Genomic DNA, 21,118 nt, shown 5'->3' with positions numbered 1-21,118 from the left:
TGTTCCTCAAAAAATTAAAAATAGAACTACCATATGATCCAGTAATCGCACTATCAGGTATTTACCAAAGAACATGAAAATTCAAAAGGATATATGCACCCCAATGTTTATTGCAGCATTACTTACAATAACCAAAGTATGGAAACAGCCCAAGTGTCCATTGATAGATGAATGGATAAAGAATGAATGGGGGACATATATATACATAATTTCTATACAGCCATAGAAAAGAATGAAATATTGCCATTTGCAACAACATGGTTGGAGCTAGAGAGTATAATGCTAAGCAAAATAAGTCAGTCAGAGAAAGACAAATACCATACGACTTCACTCATATGTGGAATTTAAGAAACAAAACAAACAAAGGGAAAAAAGAGAAAAACTAAAAAATAGACTCTTAACTGAAGAGAACAGATGGTTACCAGAGGGCAGGGGGATGGCAGGAGATGGGTGAAATAGGAAAAGGGGATTAAAGTGTACACTTATCTTGATGAACACCAGACCAGAACAGAATTGTTGAATCACTCTATTAATCACTATATTAATTACCCCTGAAATTAATTTAACATTGTATATTAACTATACTGGAATAAAGCTGAAATTTTTAAAAAGGAAATTGAAAAAATACAAGCCAAATATAATTGCTACTTTACTTTTCCCTCAGTTTTCCCCTTCCTTTTTTTTTTCCCCTTTTCCTTCTTTTCACTCTCTCTGACAAAGTTACTTTGTGCCTTACATAAGCAACAAATCATAGTTTAGGACTAGAGTTTGCGGAGATATTACTTACAAAATGGAGACTCTGGCTGTCCTTGGGCATTGGAAAATGGGCAGAGGAGCTGAATAGACATTTTTCCCAAGAAGACATACAGATTCCGACAGACACATGAAAATATATTCAACATCACTAATCATCAGGGAAATAGAAATCAAACCACAATGAGATGTTACTACATATGTGTCAGAATGGCTATTATCAAAAGACAAAAAATAACAAGTGTTGGTGAGGATTTGGAGAAAAGAGAACAATTGTGCACTATTGGTGGGAATGTAAATTGGTGCAGCCACTACAGTAAACAGCATGGAGATTCCACAAAGAATTAAAAACAGAACTAGCATACGATCCAGCTGGACATCTGAAGAAAACGGAAACACTAATTCAAAAAGGAGTATGTATCCCTGTGTTCCTCGCAGCATTATTTACAATAGCCAAGATACAGAACAAACTAAGTGTTAACCAGTGGATAAGTGGGTTACAAAGATGTGGTGTATACATAAAATGGAATGTTATTCAGGCACAAAAAAATGGAAATCTTGCCATCCGCAACAATATGAATAGACCTTGAGGGCGTTATGCTAAGTGAATAGTAAGTGAAACACAGAAAGACAAATACTGTATGATTTCACTTACATGTGAAATCCAAAAAGCAAAACAAATGAACAAATAAAACAAAACTCGTAGATACAGGGAATAGATCAGTTGTTGCCTGAGAGGAGGGGAGATAAAGGAGTGAGTAAAATGAGTGAAGGGGGTCAAGAAGTACAAACTCCCAGTCATTAAATAAGTCATATGTATGTCATGTACAGCATGGTGACTATAGTCAATAACATTGTTTCATATTTGAAAGTTGCTAAAAGAATAGATCTTAAAAGTTCTCATCATATATGTCTGCAAGGAAAACTTTCTCAAACCTACTAATTTTGCCTTAAGTAATTTCAAAAAAGGATCCATACTGGGGTGCATGGGTGGATCAGTCAGTTAAGTGCCCAACTCTTGATCTCAGCTTGGGTCTTGAGCCCAGGTCTTGATCTCAGGGTCGTGAGTTCAAGCCCTACATTGGGCTCCATGCTGGGCATAGAGCCTACTCAAAAAAAAATTTTTAAAGGATCCATACTAAGAAGGAAGGACTTGTATGAATTGTGGAAGTAGTTAAGAAATGCCATGCTTCAGAGCATTGCTGAGGAGTAAAGAATAGGAATTGATGATTGGTGGTAATAGTTCCATGGGTGTACACATATGTCCAAACTCATAAAATTCTGTATATTAAATCTGTGCAGTTTGGGAATATCAACGATACCAAAATGGGAGATTGGTTTGGAGTTTTTTCTTTTGTTTTTTTTTATTTTATTTTATTTTATTTTTTCAGTGTTCCAAGATTCATTGTTTTAATCCTCCTTTAGTCCCGTCCATGTTGATACAAAAGTTGGGTATTCATCCTTTCTGATGGAGGCTTAATACCCCATGGTATGTATGGACCATATCTTTTTATCCATTCATCTGTTGAAAGGCATCTTGGCTCTTTCCACAGTTAGGCAACTGTGGCCATTGCTGCTATGAACATTGGGGTACAGATGGCCCTTCTTTTCACTATAACTGTATCTTTGGGGTAAATACCATGTAGTGCAATTGCAGGGTCATAGGGTAGCTCTATTTTGAATTTCTTAAGGAATCTCCATACTGTTTTCCAAAGTGGCTGCACCAACTTGCATTTCCACCAACAGTGTAAGAGGGTTCCCATCTCCACATCCTCTCCAACACTTGTTGTTTACTGTCTTGTTAATTTTGGCCATTCTAACTGGTGTAAGTTGGTATCTTAATGTGATTTTGATTTGAATCTCCCTGATAGCTACTGATTATGCAAACTCTCTCTCTCTTTGCAGATGACATGATACTTTATATGGAAAACCCAAAAGACTCTACCCCCAAACTACTAGAACTCATACAGCAATTCAGTAATGTGGCAGGATACAAAATCAATGTACAGAAATCAGTTGCTTTCTTATACACTAACAATGAAAATAAAGAAAGGGAAGTTAGAGAATCGATTCCATTTACTATAGCACCAAGAACCATAAGATACCTGGGAATAAACCTAACCAAAGAGGTAAAGGATCTGTACTCAAGGAACTACAGAACACTCATGAAAGAAATTGAAGAAGACACAAAAAGATGGAAAAGCATTCCATGCTCATGGATCAGAAGAATAAACATTGTTAAAATGTCTATACTGCCCAGAGAAATCAATACTTTCAATGCCATCCCAATCAAAATTCCACCAGCATTTTTCAGAATGCTTGAACAAACAATCCTAAAATTTGTATGGAGCCAGAAGAGACCCCGAATTGCTAAGGAAATGTTGAAAAAGAAAAACAAAATGGGGACATCACATTGCCTGGTTTCAAGCTTTACTACAAAGCTGTGATCACCAAGACAGCATGGTACTGGCTGAAAAACAGACACATAGACCAGTGAAACAGAGTAGAGAGTCCAGATATGGACCTGTAACTGTATTATCAAATAATCTTCAACAAAGCAGGAAAAAATATACAGTGGAAAAAAGTCTCTTCAATAAATGGTGCTGGGAAAACTGGATAGCTATGTGTAGAATAATGAAACTCAACCATTCTCTTATACCATACACAAAGATAAACTCGAAATGGATAAAAGACTTCAACGTGAGGGGCGCCTGGGTGGCTAAGTGGGTTAAAGCTTCTGCCTTCAGCTCAGGTCATGATCCCAGGGCCCTGGGATCAAGCCCCGCATCGGGCTCTCTGTACCATAGGGAGTCTGCTTCCTCCTCTCTCTCTCTGCATGCCTCTCTGCCTACTTGTGATCTCTGTCTGTCAAGTAAATAAATAAAATCTTAAAAAAAAAAAAAAAGACTTCAACATGAGGCAGGAATCTATCAAAATCCTAGAGGAGAACATAGGCAGTAACCTCTTTGACATTGGTCCAGCAACATCTTTCAAGACATGTCTCCAAAGGCAAAGGAAACAAAAGCAAAAATGAACTTTTGGGACTTCATCAAGATCAAAAGCTTCTGCACAGCAAAGGAAATAGTCAACAAATAGGCAACCCACAGAATGGGAGAAGATATTCACAAATGACACTACAGACGAAGGACTGATATCCAAGATCTATAAAGAACTCCTCAAACTCAACACTTAAAAAACAGACAATCACATCAAAAAATGGGCAGAAGACATAAACAGACACTTCTCCAAAGAAGACATACAAATGGCTAACAGACACGTCTTTTGTTTTTATTTTATTTATTTGAGAGAGACAGTGAGCAAGAGAGAGAGAGAGAGCACAAGCTGGAGTAAGGCAGAGGGAAAGAGAGATGTGGGACTCCATCCAAGGACACGGGGATTATGACCTGAGATGCTTAACCAAGTGAGCTACCCAGGTTTTTTTTAAAGGAAAAAAATGTTCTCATCAAAAAACAAACATTATAACTATGTGTGATGTTGGATGTTAATGAGACTTACTGTGGTGATCATTTCACGAAGTATACAAAAATCAAATCATTATGTTGTACACCTGAAACTAACAGGATGTTAAATGTCAGTTATACTCCAATATTAAAAAAAGAATAAATAGGGAGAGTTCTAGTATCTTTTCTTCTAGGAAAGAAAAATAGTGAAAGCATATGGCCTCGATGTATTAATTAACCTGATTGTGGTAATCATTTCACAAAGCATAATGTGTCAAATCATCATGTTTGTACAATTTAAAACACAATTTTGTCAATTATATCTCAATAAAGCTGAAAATTGGGGGAAAAAAGTACTCACTTCAGCAATACATATACTAAAATTGGAATGATACAGAGATTAGCATGGCCTCTACACAAGGATGACACATAAATTCAGGAAGCATTCCATCTTTTTAAATAAGTCATAGGATATAAGGTAAGCTTGGTAACTATAGTTAGTAATAATGTATTGTATATTTGCAGGTTACTAAAAGAGTATATCTTAAAAGTTCTGATCATAAGAAAAAATTTGTAATTGTGTGATAATGGATGTTAACTAGACTTAATGTGGTTATAATTTCATGATATATTAAAATATTAAATCATTATGTTGTACACCTGAAACTAATATAATGTTATATGTCAGTTATGTCTCAATATAAAATTTAAAATAAGAAATAAGAATATGGTCTCATAAAGTTAAAACCCAGAGCATAAAGCTGACCTCAGAGAATCAGTCTCCACCCATATAATCAAAATCATAAGCTACTCCCAGCTCCTGCTTTTCTCATTCACATCCACTCATTCCATGCACATCTCTCTCTCTCTCTCACACACACATACACACACACACACACACACAAACACACACACACACACCAAGTTAGGAGCCAGGGATAAAGGGAAATGAAGGTCCTGCCTCAAGTTAGAGGCATGAGTAGGAATGAACCGGGCTCTGGCCCTAACTCTGCCACCTCACCAATGAATTTCCAGATGGTCTAAATTTCCATTTTCTCAGCTAGCAAGTGAAGACAATAGGTCCCAACTCAGAGTAGTGAGGATTATTTTAGGTAAGAACTCAGCATACTGCTTGGCACGTTAATTACCAGTTCCCCTTAGATGACGGCCGTTAGACACACTTACATAATTCTGATAAAGAAGTAAACTTAGAGTCACTTCAATGACTTTTATTTAAACTTATTTGCAAGGTTGATGCAGAAGAAGAGTTAGTGAAGATGCGTTGGTGGCTCTTTAAATATCTTTCTTTACATTTTTAAGAATCACTTCTTCTATTAAAATACATTTTATTTTCTTTATTCCCATAAAAGGACCACATAGCAGATCACACTCTCAACTAAGACATCAGAAGCAGTGGGAGTCAGGTGCGAGTCATCTTGGGGAGCCCTGCACCAAAGGACCACTGCAGTCACTCAGCATTTTCGGACACTCCTTCACAATTGCCACCAAAACCTGGCATCTGGAGACATGATGTGGAAACAAAACACTATTTGGACTCTCTTTCAACCAAGGAGGGCATGTGTGCTTCTCCGTGTTCTTCCTTCCTAGAGTTCCTTCTTTCCTCCACTTTCTTTCGAGATTTTATCTCCATCCTCAGGCATTCCCTTTCACTCCTCTCCTTCCTGCTCTCAGGTCCCTGAAAGAGAAAGGTAGAAGTGTGCTGACAGCTGACAATGAGCCACATTTCTCCTAACTCTCAGAAATGAAGAAAGCCCTGGTCATTTAGTAGATTTCCACATCTTAGTTTCTCATAATAAATTTAGCAGAAGCCCAAGGGTGTTGCTAAAGGTTTTAGTCATAAATAAAAGGAATGGGGCCTCGGGTGTTAGCACACCCATAGACACCCATGGTCTATGGGAGAAACTCAACCTGTATACAACTCTGACCTATAGAGGGATGTGATTTCACAGTACGATATAATTAATAGTCTCCTGGTACTTTCTGAAAAGGAATATGGCAAGTGAATCATATATGGAATGATTTTAACCTTCCAGTGTCTACTTCTTTAAATTACATTGACAATAGGGTTTGCATTAAGTTCTAAGGTGAGGGTTATGTGAAGAACAAAGTGTTGAGGAAATGACATCCAGGCACACTAACATTCCCCAGCTGGTTGTTCAGGGATCCACATTCACTGATTTATTGAACACATACTACTGTTCTAAGATTAAGAGATACAGCACTAACTAAAGAAACCCTACTTCTTCAATATTACCCCTGCGTCAAGAGTGATAGACAGTAAGTCTAAAAGGAAACAAGAAAATCACAGATAGTGATAAGTGCGATGATAATGAGCAAACAGGGTGATATGTTACGGAAGTATGGGGTGGGAAGGAGGAAGGTTTCTTTCGTTTCCATAGTCCAGGAGTGTCTTTCGAAGGAATTACTGACTAAAAGATGGCATTGATAAATGTGGTGGTGGCATCTACTTACACTTCTATTTTTAAAAATAAACAAATAATTTTGGCCATTCTAACTGGTAGAAGGTGGTATCACGCCTCCATCAGAAAGAATGAATACCCAACTTTTGCATCAACATGGATGGGACTGGAAGAGATTATGTTGAGTGAAATAAGTAAAGCAGAGAGTCAATTATCATATGGTTTCACTTACTTGTGGAGCATAAGGAATATCACGGAGGACATTGGGAGATGGAGAGGAGAAGTGAGTTGGGGGAAATTGGAGAGGGAGATAAACCATGAGAGACTGTGGACTCTGAGAAACAAACTGAGGGTTTTGGAGGGGAGGGGTGGGGGTTGGGTGAGCGTGGTGGTGAATGTTAAGGAGGGCACGTATTGCATGGAGCACTGGGTGTGGTTACATAAACAATGAATCTTGGAACACTGAAAAAATAAAATTAAATTAAAAAAAAATAATAAACAGATAACATCATGACTCTCCCTCTCTTCCATTTGAAATGAAAACCCTGGGGAACACCTGAGCGTCTGTCAAATGAATATGCCCTGGGATGCGTGCCAGTCAGAGGAGCCACCTCAGGACTCAATCTCACAGGCTGAGGTAGGAGAGTGTCTGGTTCCTGTGGTCGTGTCAGCTACTCTTCAGTGCTAAATTGTTTCGATACCTAGATAGTTTCATTTCTATCTATAATGGTCTGGTGGCCAAAGTCAAAAAGCGAAACAAATGGCGAACCTGAGATGCAGGTTAAGAGAAACTTAAAAACTGTAGTTGTTCTGTAAATGTGCCTCCAGATTATTCTCATTAAACCTAGCAGTCGTATTAGATCTTGAATGCTTACAAGAGCAATATAAAAAAGAGAAACTATAATGACGATTATTTTCAAAATAAAGTGATGGCTTTTCCCTTATTGAGAAGAAAGACTATCTGAGAAATGCTTGTAAACAATGAACTGGAATCTTTTTTCTTCTCTCATTGCTTATAAACAAAATGTAAAAATTATCAAAATAAGACTGTCGAAGTTTTCAGTAACAAAATGAAAGAATTTGATGTTATTGGTCATGATCAGGTCACGAAACTAGCTTCTGGATCTTTTTGATGTTTACACATTACTCAACATTTGGTCCCCAGGCAAAATAGAAATCAGTTTTAGATTTGCTGATCAACCACACTTTTAGTGTAGTCAGCTTTAGAAAAGTATGTCAATTGTTAAATAAGAACAAGTTTTAAACTGTATGTATATTCTAAATTTTTAATTTTACATAATGATAAAATTTATAAAACTTAAAACTGTTATAAAATATTTTAAAAATTATTTATTCCATTGTTTACATAGGTAATATGAAAAAAATTAAATGATTTTGTAAATTCCTAGCAGGTTTCTGGTTATTATATGGAATTCTGAAAAGAGTTTTTGAGTCAAAAAGTTGAAAATGCTGTCTTGATTGCCTTGGTACTCAAAAGGAAGAGCTTGGGAAATGAAATACTAGCTAACATTTGATATTTTAGGGATAATATGATGAGTATCCCTTTAAATAAGAGAACTGATTTCATGTTTATACACTGTTAGGGCTTATAATATTAGCAAATGGTATCACGTAAGCAGTTACATAAGATATGTTATTATATGAAATTTTTTCTGAGGACATCAAAAGCAACAAAGAACAGTTCAGATTACAATTCTTTTCAAAAGACACTTATATCATAACTTGTTCCAGAAAAAACTTATGGCCAATATATCTCCTGATTAATATAATTAGTGACTTGATCATGTAATTTATTTTAAAACAGGAATTCTTGCACTCCTCTTAAATTCCTACTGGAAGTTCATAATCTAAATCTAATCACAAGGAAATGTCAGCTAAACCCAAATGAGGCATCACTCTAAAAGATATCTGGCCTGTATTCTTCAGATGTCAGTGTCATGAAAGACAAGAAAAGACTGTTCCAGAATAAAATCAGTTAGATTTTATTCTAACTTTTTATTTTATTCTTGTCTTTATTTAGGACAAGAAAAGACTGTTCGTGAATAAAATCAGTTAGAGGGATGTGAAAATTGATTGCAACACACGATCTGGAATTTCACTATAGAGAATATTGTTGAGGCAACTGGCAAAATATGAACAAAATCAATAAATTAGATACAAAATTATTGTATTGGTATTAATTTCCTGAGTTTCTCTTATGATCAGGTGGAGAGAACAGTCTCCTGAAGGGAAACCATATACAGTCTCACCCTCTGATAAAAGTGAGGTGCCACCTAGAAGCCAAGGATGCATGGTGACAGTCCTAACAGCCATCACTGCTAAGCAGAAAGCATTGTGTTCAGATGGGCAATGAGGTAGGAAGCAGCCACATGTCTTCCTCTGTATGTTCACAGAGCAAAGCTCAAGAACCAGGTGGCAATACTCCTGGTCACTTATTCGTTCTGCCTACTGCATGGCAGAGACACGTAATTATTTCAAAAGAAAAAAAAAAAGAAAAAAGAAAAAAGAAGTTATTTTGCTCAAGGTGACTCAGTGAACATGTGGAGTTCAAAAACTATCCCCAACTTAACTGACCTCTAGTTCATTACTTTATGTAACAAGTTTAGCATTATCAATGGAGTTTCTACTCTTCCCTCATTTCATGCCTGTCTCTCCTTTGTGCTTCAATTAAACTCCCATAGGCCACTGTGAAATGCCTGGACACCTCCTACTTTTGGATACTTACTAATGTTTAGAGAATTCCTTCTGCATATTTTTTAGAAGTACAGGGGAGTGTGCCTGGGGGGCTCGGTCAGTTAAGCATCTACCTGCAGCTCAGGTCATGATCTCTGGGTCCTGGGATCAAGTCCCACATCAGGCTCCCCGCTCAGCAGGGAATCTGTTCCTCCCTCGCCCTCTGACCCTCCCCCGGCTTGTTCTCTCTCTCTCTCTTTCTCTCTTTTTCTCTCTCTCTCTCTCTCTTGATCTCTCTTTCTCTCAAATAAATAAATAAAATCTAAAATCTTAAAAAAAAAAAAAAAAGAAGTACAGGGGAACAGACCACCATCATACACTATTTACTCCTGGATTAGATATGAAAAGACAGCAACAATTGGGATAGTTTTTTCCTTCTTCAAATAGTGAAAGAAGAACAAGTCACAATTATTTATAAGACTGACAAAAATAGTCTCAAAGAACCGGAGGACCTCAGTAACAAAAACATTCCACCTATGGTCCTCTGGTAGTTCTTCCTACACCAGCTATCTCCAATAAAAATAATAAAGAAAATTTATATACATCTGAGCTATCTAAAACAACCATTTTTCAAAGACTTCATCACTAGACTATAAATGAAGAAGTTAGATTTATCCTCCTCAAACTTGGGGAGGATGAACCCTTCTGATTTCCTTTTCTAAAGTGGTTAAATTTTCAATAACTCCATTACATACCAAAGAGACAGAGCGTTTGGTTCTAAAGCACAATTTCTGTTCAAAGGACTCTGAAAATGCTTGAATTTTGGAATGAGATCTTCCTTTTGATTCCAGTGCCTCCTTGAATGACTCATCTGCTGAGCATTTTCTGTAATCCAGCATGTGGGTATGGCATTGAAATCCCTGGTCCTCATGAGAATGTCTTCTGGGATGGCTGTCAGACGATGTGATTCTGGGAAGCACAGGAAACTGGGAATGCAGAATACAAATTTTGCAGTATAAAGAGACAGTATAATATTAACACAGGGACAAAATATCCATAAATAACCAACTAAGCAAATCTCATGTTGAACTGAAATTTTATCTTTTTGATCAGTAGGACCTTCCTCCTACAATGAAGTAGAGTTAAAACATTAACCAGAACATCCCAAGACTAGCTTTGTTCATCCTCTACCATTAAGGTGGAATAATGAAGCATTCTAAGCCTTAAATTGATATGTAAAATAAATTCCAAAATTATAAAAAAAAACTACAATGAAGACATAAATGTTTAAGAAATAATGCAAAGGTGAGTATTTATGTGATTTCTACATGAAGAATGAATTTTTAAGCAAAAGAACAATGGGAAAAGTCATAAGGAAAAAAATCAATCTAACCACATAAAAATAAAGCCAATGTATATCATAAATAATATAAACAAAATCAATGGTAGATTTAAAAACTTTTAAAAAATATTTGCTACATGTTAGTAATGTTTAAAAGATCTCCTGAAAATAAATAAGTATAACTCGCATGCATACAGGCAAACAGAGAGATCATATAATACAATCACATCAATGTTAAAATCACAACTGGAAAATAATCAAAGGATAGACCCCTCAGAGAAACCAATCTTGAAACATTGTCTCAATTTCTCTCACTTCCCAACCCACTGCAATATAACTTTTGCGTGCAAGACTGGTTTTGGTCAGGATATTGATCTCAATAATGTTGCCAAATTCTGCCCACTTTTGGTTTTGAATCATTCCGTAGCATTCAATCCAGTAGCCCATATGGCCCTCCCGGAAACAATCTTTCCTTGTCTTCTACCACTGCACCCTCAAGGATGATCTTTCTGCCACTGTGTTTTAGACATTTTTGCTCACTTCTCCAGCTAACAGCTCATAAATGCTGGAGTTCCTCCAGGTTCTAAACTAGTCTTCCTTCCCTTCCTTTCCTTTCTCACATGACACCACCTCCCTAAATATCTCATCTTCAGGCTTTAATTTCTAGCTATCATCTGATTTCCTAATTTATATATTGTTAGCCCAGACATCTCCTCTAAGTTTCTTTCCCCTCAAGTTCTCCCATAGTATCCCACTGGCACTCAATCTGACTTGTGCAAATCTGAACTCATACCTCTCCTCCCCAAAACTTCTCCCAGTGTGTCCCCTAACTTAGAAGATGGCAGACCATTCACTCACTCAGACCTGTAACTCAGGAGCCACTCTTCACAATCTCTTGTCGAGTCAGTAGATTTCATCTCTCAAACATCTCTCAAAAACTATCCACTCTTGGGGCGCCTGGGTGGCTCAGTGGGTTAAAGCCTCTGCCTTCAGCTCAGGTCATGATCTCAGGGTCCTGGGATCGAGCCCCGCATCGGGCTCTCTGCTCAGCAGGGAGCCTGCTTCCTCCTCTCTCTCTCTCTCTCTCTCTCTGCCTGCCTCTCTGCCTACTTGTGATCTGTCTGTCAAATAAATAAATAAATAAAAATTAAAAAACAAAAACAAAAACTATCCACTCTTTCCAAGCATCACTCTTAACTACTGTAATCCAAGCCACCCAGGTAATCTTTCACCCATATGATAGAAGCAGCCTCCCCATAGTGGATACCCTACCTCCACTCTTACCCATTTGTTTTGTCATTCCCACAGCAGCCAGGGTAGTTAGAACACAAACCAAGTCACATCTGATCACGTTTTCTTTTGTACCTCTTCTTGCCCCACCCACCCTTTCAGGGATGGCCTAGCTGGTTAGTCATTTCCTCCAGCTCACTTGCTCCTCCCAAAACAGGCACCTTCACAGGGGGTCCTCTCTGCTCATGACCACTCACCACCCTACCCCTTTACCTCATGAAATGGTTAATCATATTTTAGTCATTCTGCACTTTCACAGAAACCTTTCCCTACCACCCTGGGTGGTTTGGGTCCCGGTTCAATGGCCCGCTGGGGTCTTGTACTTCTCCTTTATTATACTTAGGACAACCATGATCAATATTTTGGGTAATTTTGTTACATGTCTCTCCTCCATTAGACTGAATGCCCCATCACATCAAGGGCTATGTTTCATTCTCTGCTAGAACCCCAGTATGCAGCACTTTGCCCTATTCATAACATGAGTTCATTAAATATATACTAGATGAGGGGCACCTGGCTGGCTCAGTCAGAAGAGCATGTGACTCTTGATCTTGGAGGTGTGAGTCTGAGCCGCATGTCAGGTGTAGAGAGATTATTTAAAAATAAAATCTTTAAAAAAAAAAATAAATAAAAAAAAAATAAAATCTTTATATATATACACATATATATGTATATATATGTGTATATATATATGATGAATAAAAGTATAAGAATAAAAGAAAAAGAAATAACAGCTGGTAAAAATTGTTCATGCTTACTAGTAGTCAAAAATTATGGAAAATGAAATAATATACAATTTTATCTTTCAGTTTAGCAAAAAAAAATATGTTATTTAATGGCACTGGCAAGAGTGCAGGGAGATATACACTGTCTTCCTTGCTGGTAGGACTACAAATACACACTTCCCTCCTAGAAAGCTGTTGGTGATATGTGTCAGAGGACTCAAAATATTCCCCTCCTTGGATCCGTCCTTTTCACGTTATTATTTACTGAATTGTGTCCCCCTGCCCCAAATTCATATGTTGAAGTTTTATGTGATAATGTCAGATTATGACTGTATTTGGAGATAGGGCCTCTAACAATTAACTTAAAATGAGACCATTATGGTGGGTCCCACTGGTCTGACTAGTGCCCTTATAAGTGAAAGAACTTTGCATACACAGAGAGAAAACAGGAATATGCTCCTACAGAGGAAGACCATGTGAGGACCAGCAAAAAGGTGACCATCTGTAAGTCAAGGAGAGAGGCCTCAAAGAAAACAAACCTCAGACTTCTAACCTCCAGAAGTGTGAGAAAATAAATTTCTGCTGTTGAAGTCACCCAGTCTGTGGTGTTTTGTTATGGCAGCCCAAGCAAAGTAACACACATACCTAGAAACTTTCCCTCAAACAATAATAAAAAATACGGTTAAAGATTTGTAAAGCTACTAAAAGATAGTAGGTAAATTTGTTTATATTATTCCATTTATTATAGGTAAGACATGGTCCTTGGTGCTTTGGACAAATTGGGGAGACAAACAGGCACAGCATCCCCCTCTTGGAGATTATGTTGGAAGACAAACATTAAACAAATAGGGCATATATCTACCGCTTTGGCCAAATGCTATAAAGGAAAAGTTCCAGATACACAGAGAGGCTATAACAAGGTAAAATTAAGTACGTTCGGGTGGATGTTGGAGTGACTAGAAGGATGAGGGGAGACTTTTGTGAAGGTGTGATGATGAAGATACAATCTGAAGGATGAGCAGGGTTAATCCGGGAACAGGGAACACTTTTCTGCCTCGGGACGAGCCCCATATGTTCTGAGGCCCTGCCACAGAAGAGCTTGCTGGAGTGGAAGGAAATGAAGCCTTTTGAGCGTGAGCATCTGCGGGGAGGGAGGGATGGGTAGGGCTTGAAGTAGGGTAGTATCAAAAGATGGCCAATCATAAAACATACCCAAATGTTTTGAAAGGTTTTCTTTGTCCTGTGGAATTGTTCTTTTAGTACTTTTTTATCTAAATGGAGGTACTTTTTTATCAGGAAAAAAAGGGTGCTTTCAAAAATTGAGACAGACACAGAAGGACAAATACTGAATGATTGCACTTACATGAGGTATCTAAAATCGTCAGACCCCAAATGAAAGACTTTTTGCAGTAATTAACTGAAGTGTCATCTGGAAAAAAAAAATTCTAACTTTCAATGCCTCAAACACGTGACAGTAAGAATCATAGGTGCTTATTAGGTACCAGGCAATGTCCTAATGACATTAGATAAATTACTCATTGAATCTTTACTACACCCTTATGCAGTATCTGCTATTACCATCAATCCCCTTTACAAATGGGGAATCTGAGGCAGAGGGAGGTAAGTAACTCAATCAGTTATGCTGCTAGTGGTAGACCCTGGAAGGCTGCATCTGGAGCCCTCCCTTCACCCTTCTTAGCCACCCTATTTGGCTGCCTTCCCAGCGATTCCTCTACAACTAGTAGAAGACAGAAAGCAAATCCATAGAACATTATGCTAAAAGTCCTTCCACAGAGTTGTCACTGTTGCCTGAAACTACCACTAGTTTTGGGGTGCCTGAGTGGCTCAGTCGATTAACTGTCTGCCTTTGGCTCAGGTCATGATCCCAGCATCCTGGGATCGAGCCCCACATTGGGGGTGGGGTGGGCTCCCTGCTCAGCTGGGAGTCTGCTTCTCTCTCTCCCTCTGCTGCCCCCCCCTGCTTGTGCTCTCTCTCTCTCTCTCTCATTCTCTCTCAAATGAATAAATAAAATCTTTAAAAAAAAAACTACTATCACCAGTTTCACATCAGGGATTAAGGCATTGTCTTCTATTGAAATGAAAAAAAAAAAACTTAATCTGAAAAACAAGAAAATACATTAATCATGAAGTTAGATTTTTTTTAATTTACTTTAAATCAGCGGTCACAGATTATTATAATGAGTCTTGCCAAAAAGTAGTGTTCTCTGAGAAGGACCAAGTTCTACCCCTTGCCTGACTTGTTCTTTCTGCCAGATTTGTATTTTCCACTAGACTGGAAGTTCCACAAGCAAGGAGATCATGTATGTCTTCTTGTACCCTCTACATGCCTTGCGTAAGTGATGCCTGTCACATAGTAGGTGGTCAATAAATATAGTCAATGAATCAAAGCTCCATCACTTTGCAGGAATCATCACGAGGCTAAAAGCCATATTAGAAACCACATTCAAATGGAAAAGGAAGGGAAAGCTCTTCTCTTCCTATGCATATAATATGGATGGATAGAGGTTCTTAATAGGTTGTGAGAGGGAAGAGCCTCAGATGGAAGCAGTGGGGAGAGGAGAAAAGAGACAAGGCTAAAAGTAAGCTTTTCTTTTTAAGTCATTGATTGAGCTTAAAGCAAAACATACACACAATGAAAACCTAATTGTTCTCTGATCTCTAAAGTAAGAAAAATCTGAGCAAATTCTAGACTTAGAAAAGTATCCAACACAGGCTCTTGTCATGAATATATGACGTTTTGTGACTGGAGCTGGACATTCAGACCAATGACTATCTCCCAGGACTCTGCCCACATTGCACTAGGTCTCCTGCTCTGTGTTCTGCACTCGCACAGTCTCTACTCTGTTCAGTCAGTTGCTCATTTTTATTCCATGCTTCATCTCCTTGAATAAACACATACTTTCTGCAGGTAGTCTGATAACTGTGGAATTCACTGTTGACTTAGAGGATCTAAACAGGTTAATTCAGGCAAATGCCCAAAGCCAGTATGAGCAGGAAGAGATATATGGACACTGTTTAGAAATGTATTACATAACAAATTCTGCTGGTCCCAATAGTTTAAGGCAAACAACACTGCAACCTAAAACTGGATTCCCTAAAAAGGATGGATTATCTCAGTTTTACAGGTATAATAGATGTTAAGATGTATTCAACAAAACTGTATTTTATTAGTCATTTGTTTCTGTCTCATGTTTTGTTTTCATATTTTCAACAGTTCCAAAGGACTGTTGAGATAAATAGCAAATCACAATTTTTCTCTTTGTTTCTCCCTGGTTCTCACTATCTGGAAACTGGAAACTAACTGTACTCCTGGTTCACACATTGTGAATATCTCATTTGAAGTGGAACATAAGAGATTAAAATGAGAGCATGATAAATAGCTGTTTATTTACAACAGAATCATGGACAGTTAGAGTTAGAAGAGTTCCCGGACATCATCCAGTCCCCCTCTTCTTTTTTACATAAGGAACCTGAAGCTCAAAGACCTGTTGAAACTTGCCCTTTGTCCCTCAGTATGCATTTGGTAAGAAATCTATTTTCAAGGGGTGCCTGAGTGGCTCAGTCATTAAGCATCTGCCTTTGGCTCAAGTCAAGATCCCAGGATCCTGGGATTGAGCCCCACATCGAGCTCCCTGCTTAGCAGGAAGCCTGCTTCTCCTTCTCCTGCTTCCCTTGCCTGTGTTCCCTCTCTCACTGTCTCTCTCTTTGTCAAATAAATAAATAAAATCTATGGAAGGCATGTATTGCATGGAGCACTGGGTGTGGTGCATAAACAATGAATTCTGGAACACTGAAAAGAGATTTTTAAAAAATTTTTTAAATAAATAAAATCTAAAAAAAAAAGAAATCTATCTTAAAATATTTGTGTCTTAAAGAGGTCTCATTCCTCAAATTTGCTGGTCACTGGAACTAAAAGAGATTGCCATACCCACCATAATATCCCTCACAAGCATTATGCTTCTAGGAACTCTGAGGCTAAAACTGAAATAAAATAACACTGTCCCAAAACATACTGGTTCTGGGGTTGACGGAAGCAGAAGGTTGGGGAGACATTCTCTATAGCTAGAATCCTAAGGGACTTGTGGAAAAGAAAAGCTACATTCTCACTTTTCTTTTTTTTAAAGGTTTTATTTATTTATTTATTTGTCAGAGAGAGAGAGAGAGAGAGAGAGGGAACGCAAGCAGGGGGAGAAGCAGAGGGAGAAGCAGGCTCCCCACAGAGCAAGGAGCCCGATGCGGGACTCAGGATCCTGAGACCATGACCTGAGCTGAAGCCAGATGTTTAACCGACTGAGCCGCCCAGGCATCCCTGTATTCTTGCTTTTCTATTTACTATTCTATTATAGTAAATGACTGTGAAGCAGAGAGAACCAGGGCCTGTCCCTGCTGCTGAGTCCTCACCTGGCCAGCCCCTCCCGTTCTGCCATTAGAATCTTCCTCCTGCTTGCATCTTGCTCCCTAGACACTGGGTACTCTGTCTCCCTATGGAAAAGTAGTACTGAGGACAGAAAAATTTTGGTTTCCTCTCCCCTCGGGAAACCAAAGGGGAACCAGAAGAAAAAGTGTATCAAATTTATCAAAGGTGGAATCCCCAATTCTTTTGTGGGATGTGGAATCCCCAATTCTTTAGAGGTCATCAAATCACAGAGCTATTTTCAGTATTCCAAAGAGAGTACTGGAAATCACACATTGATCCACACCTGATGCTAAACAGACTAATTTATAACATCAAGTGTCTTTCCTTTGACTCGAATCCTATTAACCCTCAGGAGGTTTGTCTCAGGTTTATCAGGAATTCTGAATAGTAGTTAAAGAGATCTTAAGCTACTAAAAATGAAGAAATCTTTGCCTACTAAATGAAAATCAGGTCCCCGGGAGGACAAGATAAAACAATAAAAGGGACTCTTGTGGGTATTAAAAGGTTTAGAAGTATTGATTTTGAACCTAAGATTTTACACCAAAGGCCTCTTCAAAAATTGTCTAATAGAAATCCCCCTCCCCTAGTCCGGCTCTCCCCTGGTTCTCTGATCATAACTCACTGGGCAGGGCAGGGAGGTTTTCCTGTGAGTGGCATCTTGTGGTCCATGATGGTCCCGGAGTCCTCTCTCGTTCTCTTCTATCCAGCTGTGACCCCAGAAGCTGCTCATCCATTTGGCAAAAGACACATCATCGTCGTCATCATCTTTGTGCTCCATGTGTAGGTGATTTAAGTTGTCGAAGGCCTGTCCCTAAATTTGAGAAAGAGCAATATCCTCTGACAGGGCTGACTTGATGAAACCCAGGATCTCCCCCAAAAGCCAAAATGAAACTGTTATTTTCAAATGCTCTCCGCTAATGGGATCCTTAAGGGAGAAAGATTTACTAAACAACCACTTCACCATCAGGCAGCCTCGGGAATGTCTATTTATAAATTGTGCAGCCCACATTCCCTCCCCTCCCCCTGTCTTTTTAAATTGAGGCTTTTTAATCCTTCCATGGCTGGGGCTTGTGCCTCCAAGCCTGAGGGTGGGAAGCACAGTCCACTGCCTGGTTTTCCCTGTGCTTTGCTGCCGATGGCATGTGGTAGCATCTCCAGCTGTCCATGATGATGGAGCATGACCCTTATAATGTGCCTGTCTGCTCCAGGATAGCTCTGAAATGGGGCCACTAACAAGGGACAGACTGACTACAGCCTGCAAGATGGCCAGCTATTGGTATGTTGTATCTATTGCCAGATACTCCCCTAATAAATGACATTGATTTTGAAACAAAAATCCAGCTCCTGGGTTTAAGGGAACAGTTTCTTTTGTTGATGTATTATTTATATCTGTAATAAACAGTACATCTGTAATATACAAACCTTAAGCATATAGTCTGATGAATTTTTACATACATGTACCAGTATATAACTACCACCATGCAGGTGAAGACATAAAACATTTTCGGCACCCTAGCTGGCTCCCTTTATTCTTCTTCCAATCCATCCTCTCTCTCCAAAAGGTTATGACTTCTGGCCACTATCACTATAGATTAATGTTGCCTGTTTTCGAACTTTCTTTCAATGGAATTATACAGAATGCAGTATTTTATGTCATTCAACATTTCATCAGTGAGATTTATCCCTATTTTTGTGCAAACGGTAGTTCATACTTTATAGTACTACACAGTATGACTGACTATCCCACATTTTAAAAAATTCAGTCTACTACTGATGGTCATTTGGGGCTGTCATTTGGGTTGTTTCCAGGTGGAGTATTATAAATAAAGCTTCTATTACCATTATAGTCCTTATTTTCTAGAGGGCATTTTTTTGAGATAACCGGACTAATAAATTTATTAAGCCCTTCCTTTCTGCCAGGTATGAAGTCAAATATTTTACCTATGCTATTTTCATTATAACAACACTGTGACATTATAACAAATCTGTGGAGATTTGTATCACAATTTATAGATAAGGACATTGAGATTCCAATAGATGGCCACTTGCCTGATGTGAAATCACTACTAAGTAGCACAGCCAAATCTGAAGCAAGGAGTAGAATAATGAAGTCAGACTCTTCCCACCATTCCAGCAGTATTCCAAGAAACCTTTGATAAAGCTTGCATTCTTAGATGGAGGTATTCCTGACCATTTTCTATATAAAAATTCTTCCTTGAGCTACAAAAAGGTGGGCTTAATAATTGTGACCAGTGTTTGTAGAGCATGGTACCACAATTTCTAAGTTACTAAGGAAAGTAACCAAAGCATAAAATAGCTTGCAACATTTTTATTTCTTGTTTAAATAGTGAGACATGAGGGCTTGTTACTTTGTAATATTTTTATTACAGAATGCAGAAAGTCTGCTTCTCAATGACCCACATGAGAAAGGAAAAGTTATAACTATAACCATATGTCACCACTGTTGGAGGTCTGTTATTAAAAAAAGAAAGGTAACTCCTCTTGGGGAAGCAGGACCAGGTATGTCCACAAAACTTAACAATAGATAAACCTCTTCTTTTCTATTCCTCTTAAGACAGAAATTTCTTTTCTTCCAATTTCAGAAACAAAAATAAATAAATTTATGATCAGGGGATGGAAAAACCAGAACAGGTCATACCTAATTATTGCTTAGAAGTATTTTGAAGAAAATACGACTTATTTTAAAACCTCTTTGAGTGACATTTATCTCTTGGAGTTCTGAATCCTTCTTTTAAGGCTTTATAGACAGAAGCTATTTAAATATAGGAAAATGTGCATATATAAATACAGAATTGGCTCATGTAATTATAGAGACTGATAAACTTCACGATATGCCATCTGCAAGCTAGAGACCAAAAAAAACCAGTGGTGTAATTCAGTCCAAGTCCAAAGGCCTGATAACTAGGGAAGCCAATGGTGTAAATCCCAGTCCAAGGGCAGAAGAAGTTGAGATGAGATATCCCAGCATAAGTAGTGAGGCAGGGCAAATTCCTCCTTCTGTCTTTTGTTCAATTCAGACCTTCGACTGATTGGATGAAGCCCATCACACTGGAGAGGACAATCTACTTTATTGAGGCCATCATTTCAAGTGTTAATTTCATCAGGAAGTGCCTCCAAAGACACATCTAGAAATAGTGTTTAATCTGGGCTCCCAATAAAATTGACATGTAAAATTAACCATCACAGGCACTAATCCCATTCATGAAGGCTCCACCTTCTTATCTACTTACCACCCAAAGGCCCCACCTCCAAACCATCATATTGGGGATTAGGCTTCAACGTATGAATTTTGTAGAATCACAACATTCAGTCCATAGCAGGGTACCACGTAAACAGCACCCAGTAAAAACTGAGGGCGTGAAGTCTCTAATGAGCATGTAGACACCATTTCACATGTGTTGCCAAAACTCAATACTGGAGGAATTAAGCACAACCTGTAAGACTTCAATGGGACAAACAAAACAAAACAAAAGAAACAACAAAAGGAACTTTTTGGAAGCTTCTCCCTGGCTTTCTTCAGACTTAAGCCAATATCCCTTTCCCCTTTTGGATTCTGCTCTGTATCCTTTCAGTGTAATAAATCTTATCCATAAGTATAACTATATGCTGTGGATTCTTCTAGCAAATCCTTAAACTAGGGGTGACAGTTGGTGTCAGAAGTGTGATTTATTAAAAACAACCCTGACTCATTGAAATATGTCTAAAACAGTGGTCAGAGAAAGAAAGTATGAAGGGGATGCAATTATGAACCTTCACATACCAATGGTTATCTAGTCATGTGGTATGAAACAGCAGCTGAGATGATGTCTTTTCTGGAAGGTGAAGGTTACCTATGGAACTTGAAAATGATAGCTCCAACCCTAGAAGAATTGGATCCATAGGCCACTTTTGGCCAAGGTAGCTAAGGTGAAGGAATTAAAAATTATAGCCTGGCTGATGTCTTTAGGTTTGTT

General features: G+C 38.3%; 1 protein-coding gene across 1 annotated transcript; it reads right to left on the bottom strand.

Moving 5' to 3' along the window:
• Positions 1-5,760: 5,760 nt before the first annotated feature.
• Positions 5,761-17,931, bottom strand: LNP1 (leukemia NUP98 fusion partner 1; the record flags this gene model as incomplete). The annotated part of the gene is made up of 3 exons (XM_080798041.1): positions 17,767-17,931; positions 10,105-10,335; positions 5,761-5,910 (listed from the first exon to the last, which is right to left on the bottom strand). The coding sequence occupies exons 1-3, from the start codon at positions 17,920-17,922 to the stop codon at positions 5,761-5,763; spliced, it is 537 nt and encodes a 178-aa protein (XP_080654167.1). The 5' UTR covers positions 17,923-17,931.
• Positions 17,932-21,118: the final 3,187 nt, after the last annotated feature.

Source organism: Martes martes (assembly GCF_963455335.1).
Source record: "Martes martes genome assembly, chromosome: 1".
Lineage (NCBI taxonomy): Eukaryota > Metazoa > Chordata > Mammalia > Carnivora > Mustelidae > Martes > Martes martes.
Note: the sequence above shows the minus strand (reverse complement) of the source record. Positions and strands in the feature narration are given on the sequence as shown.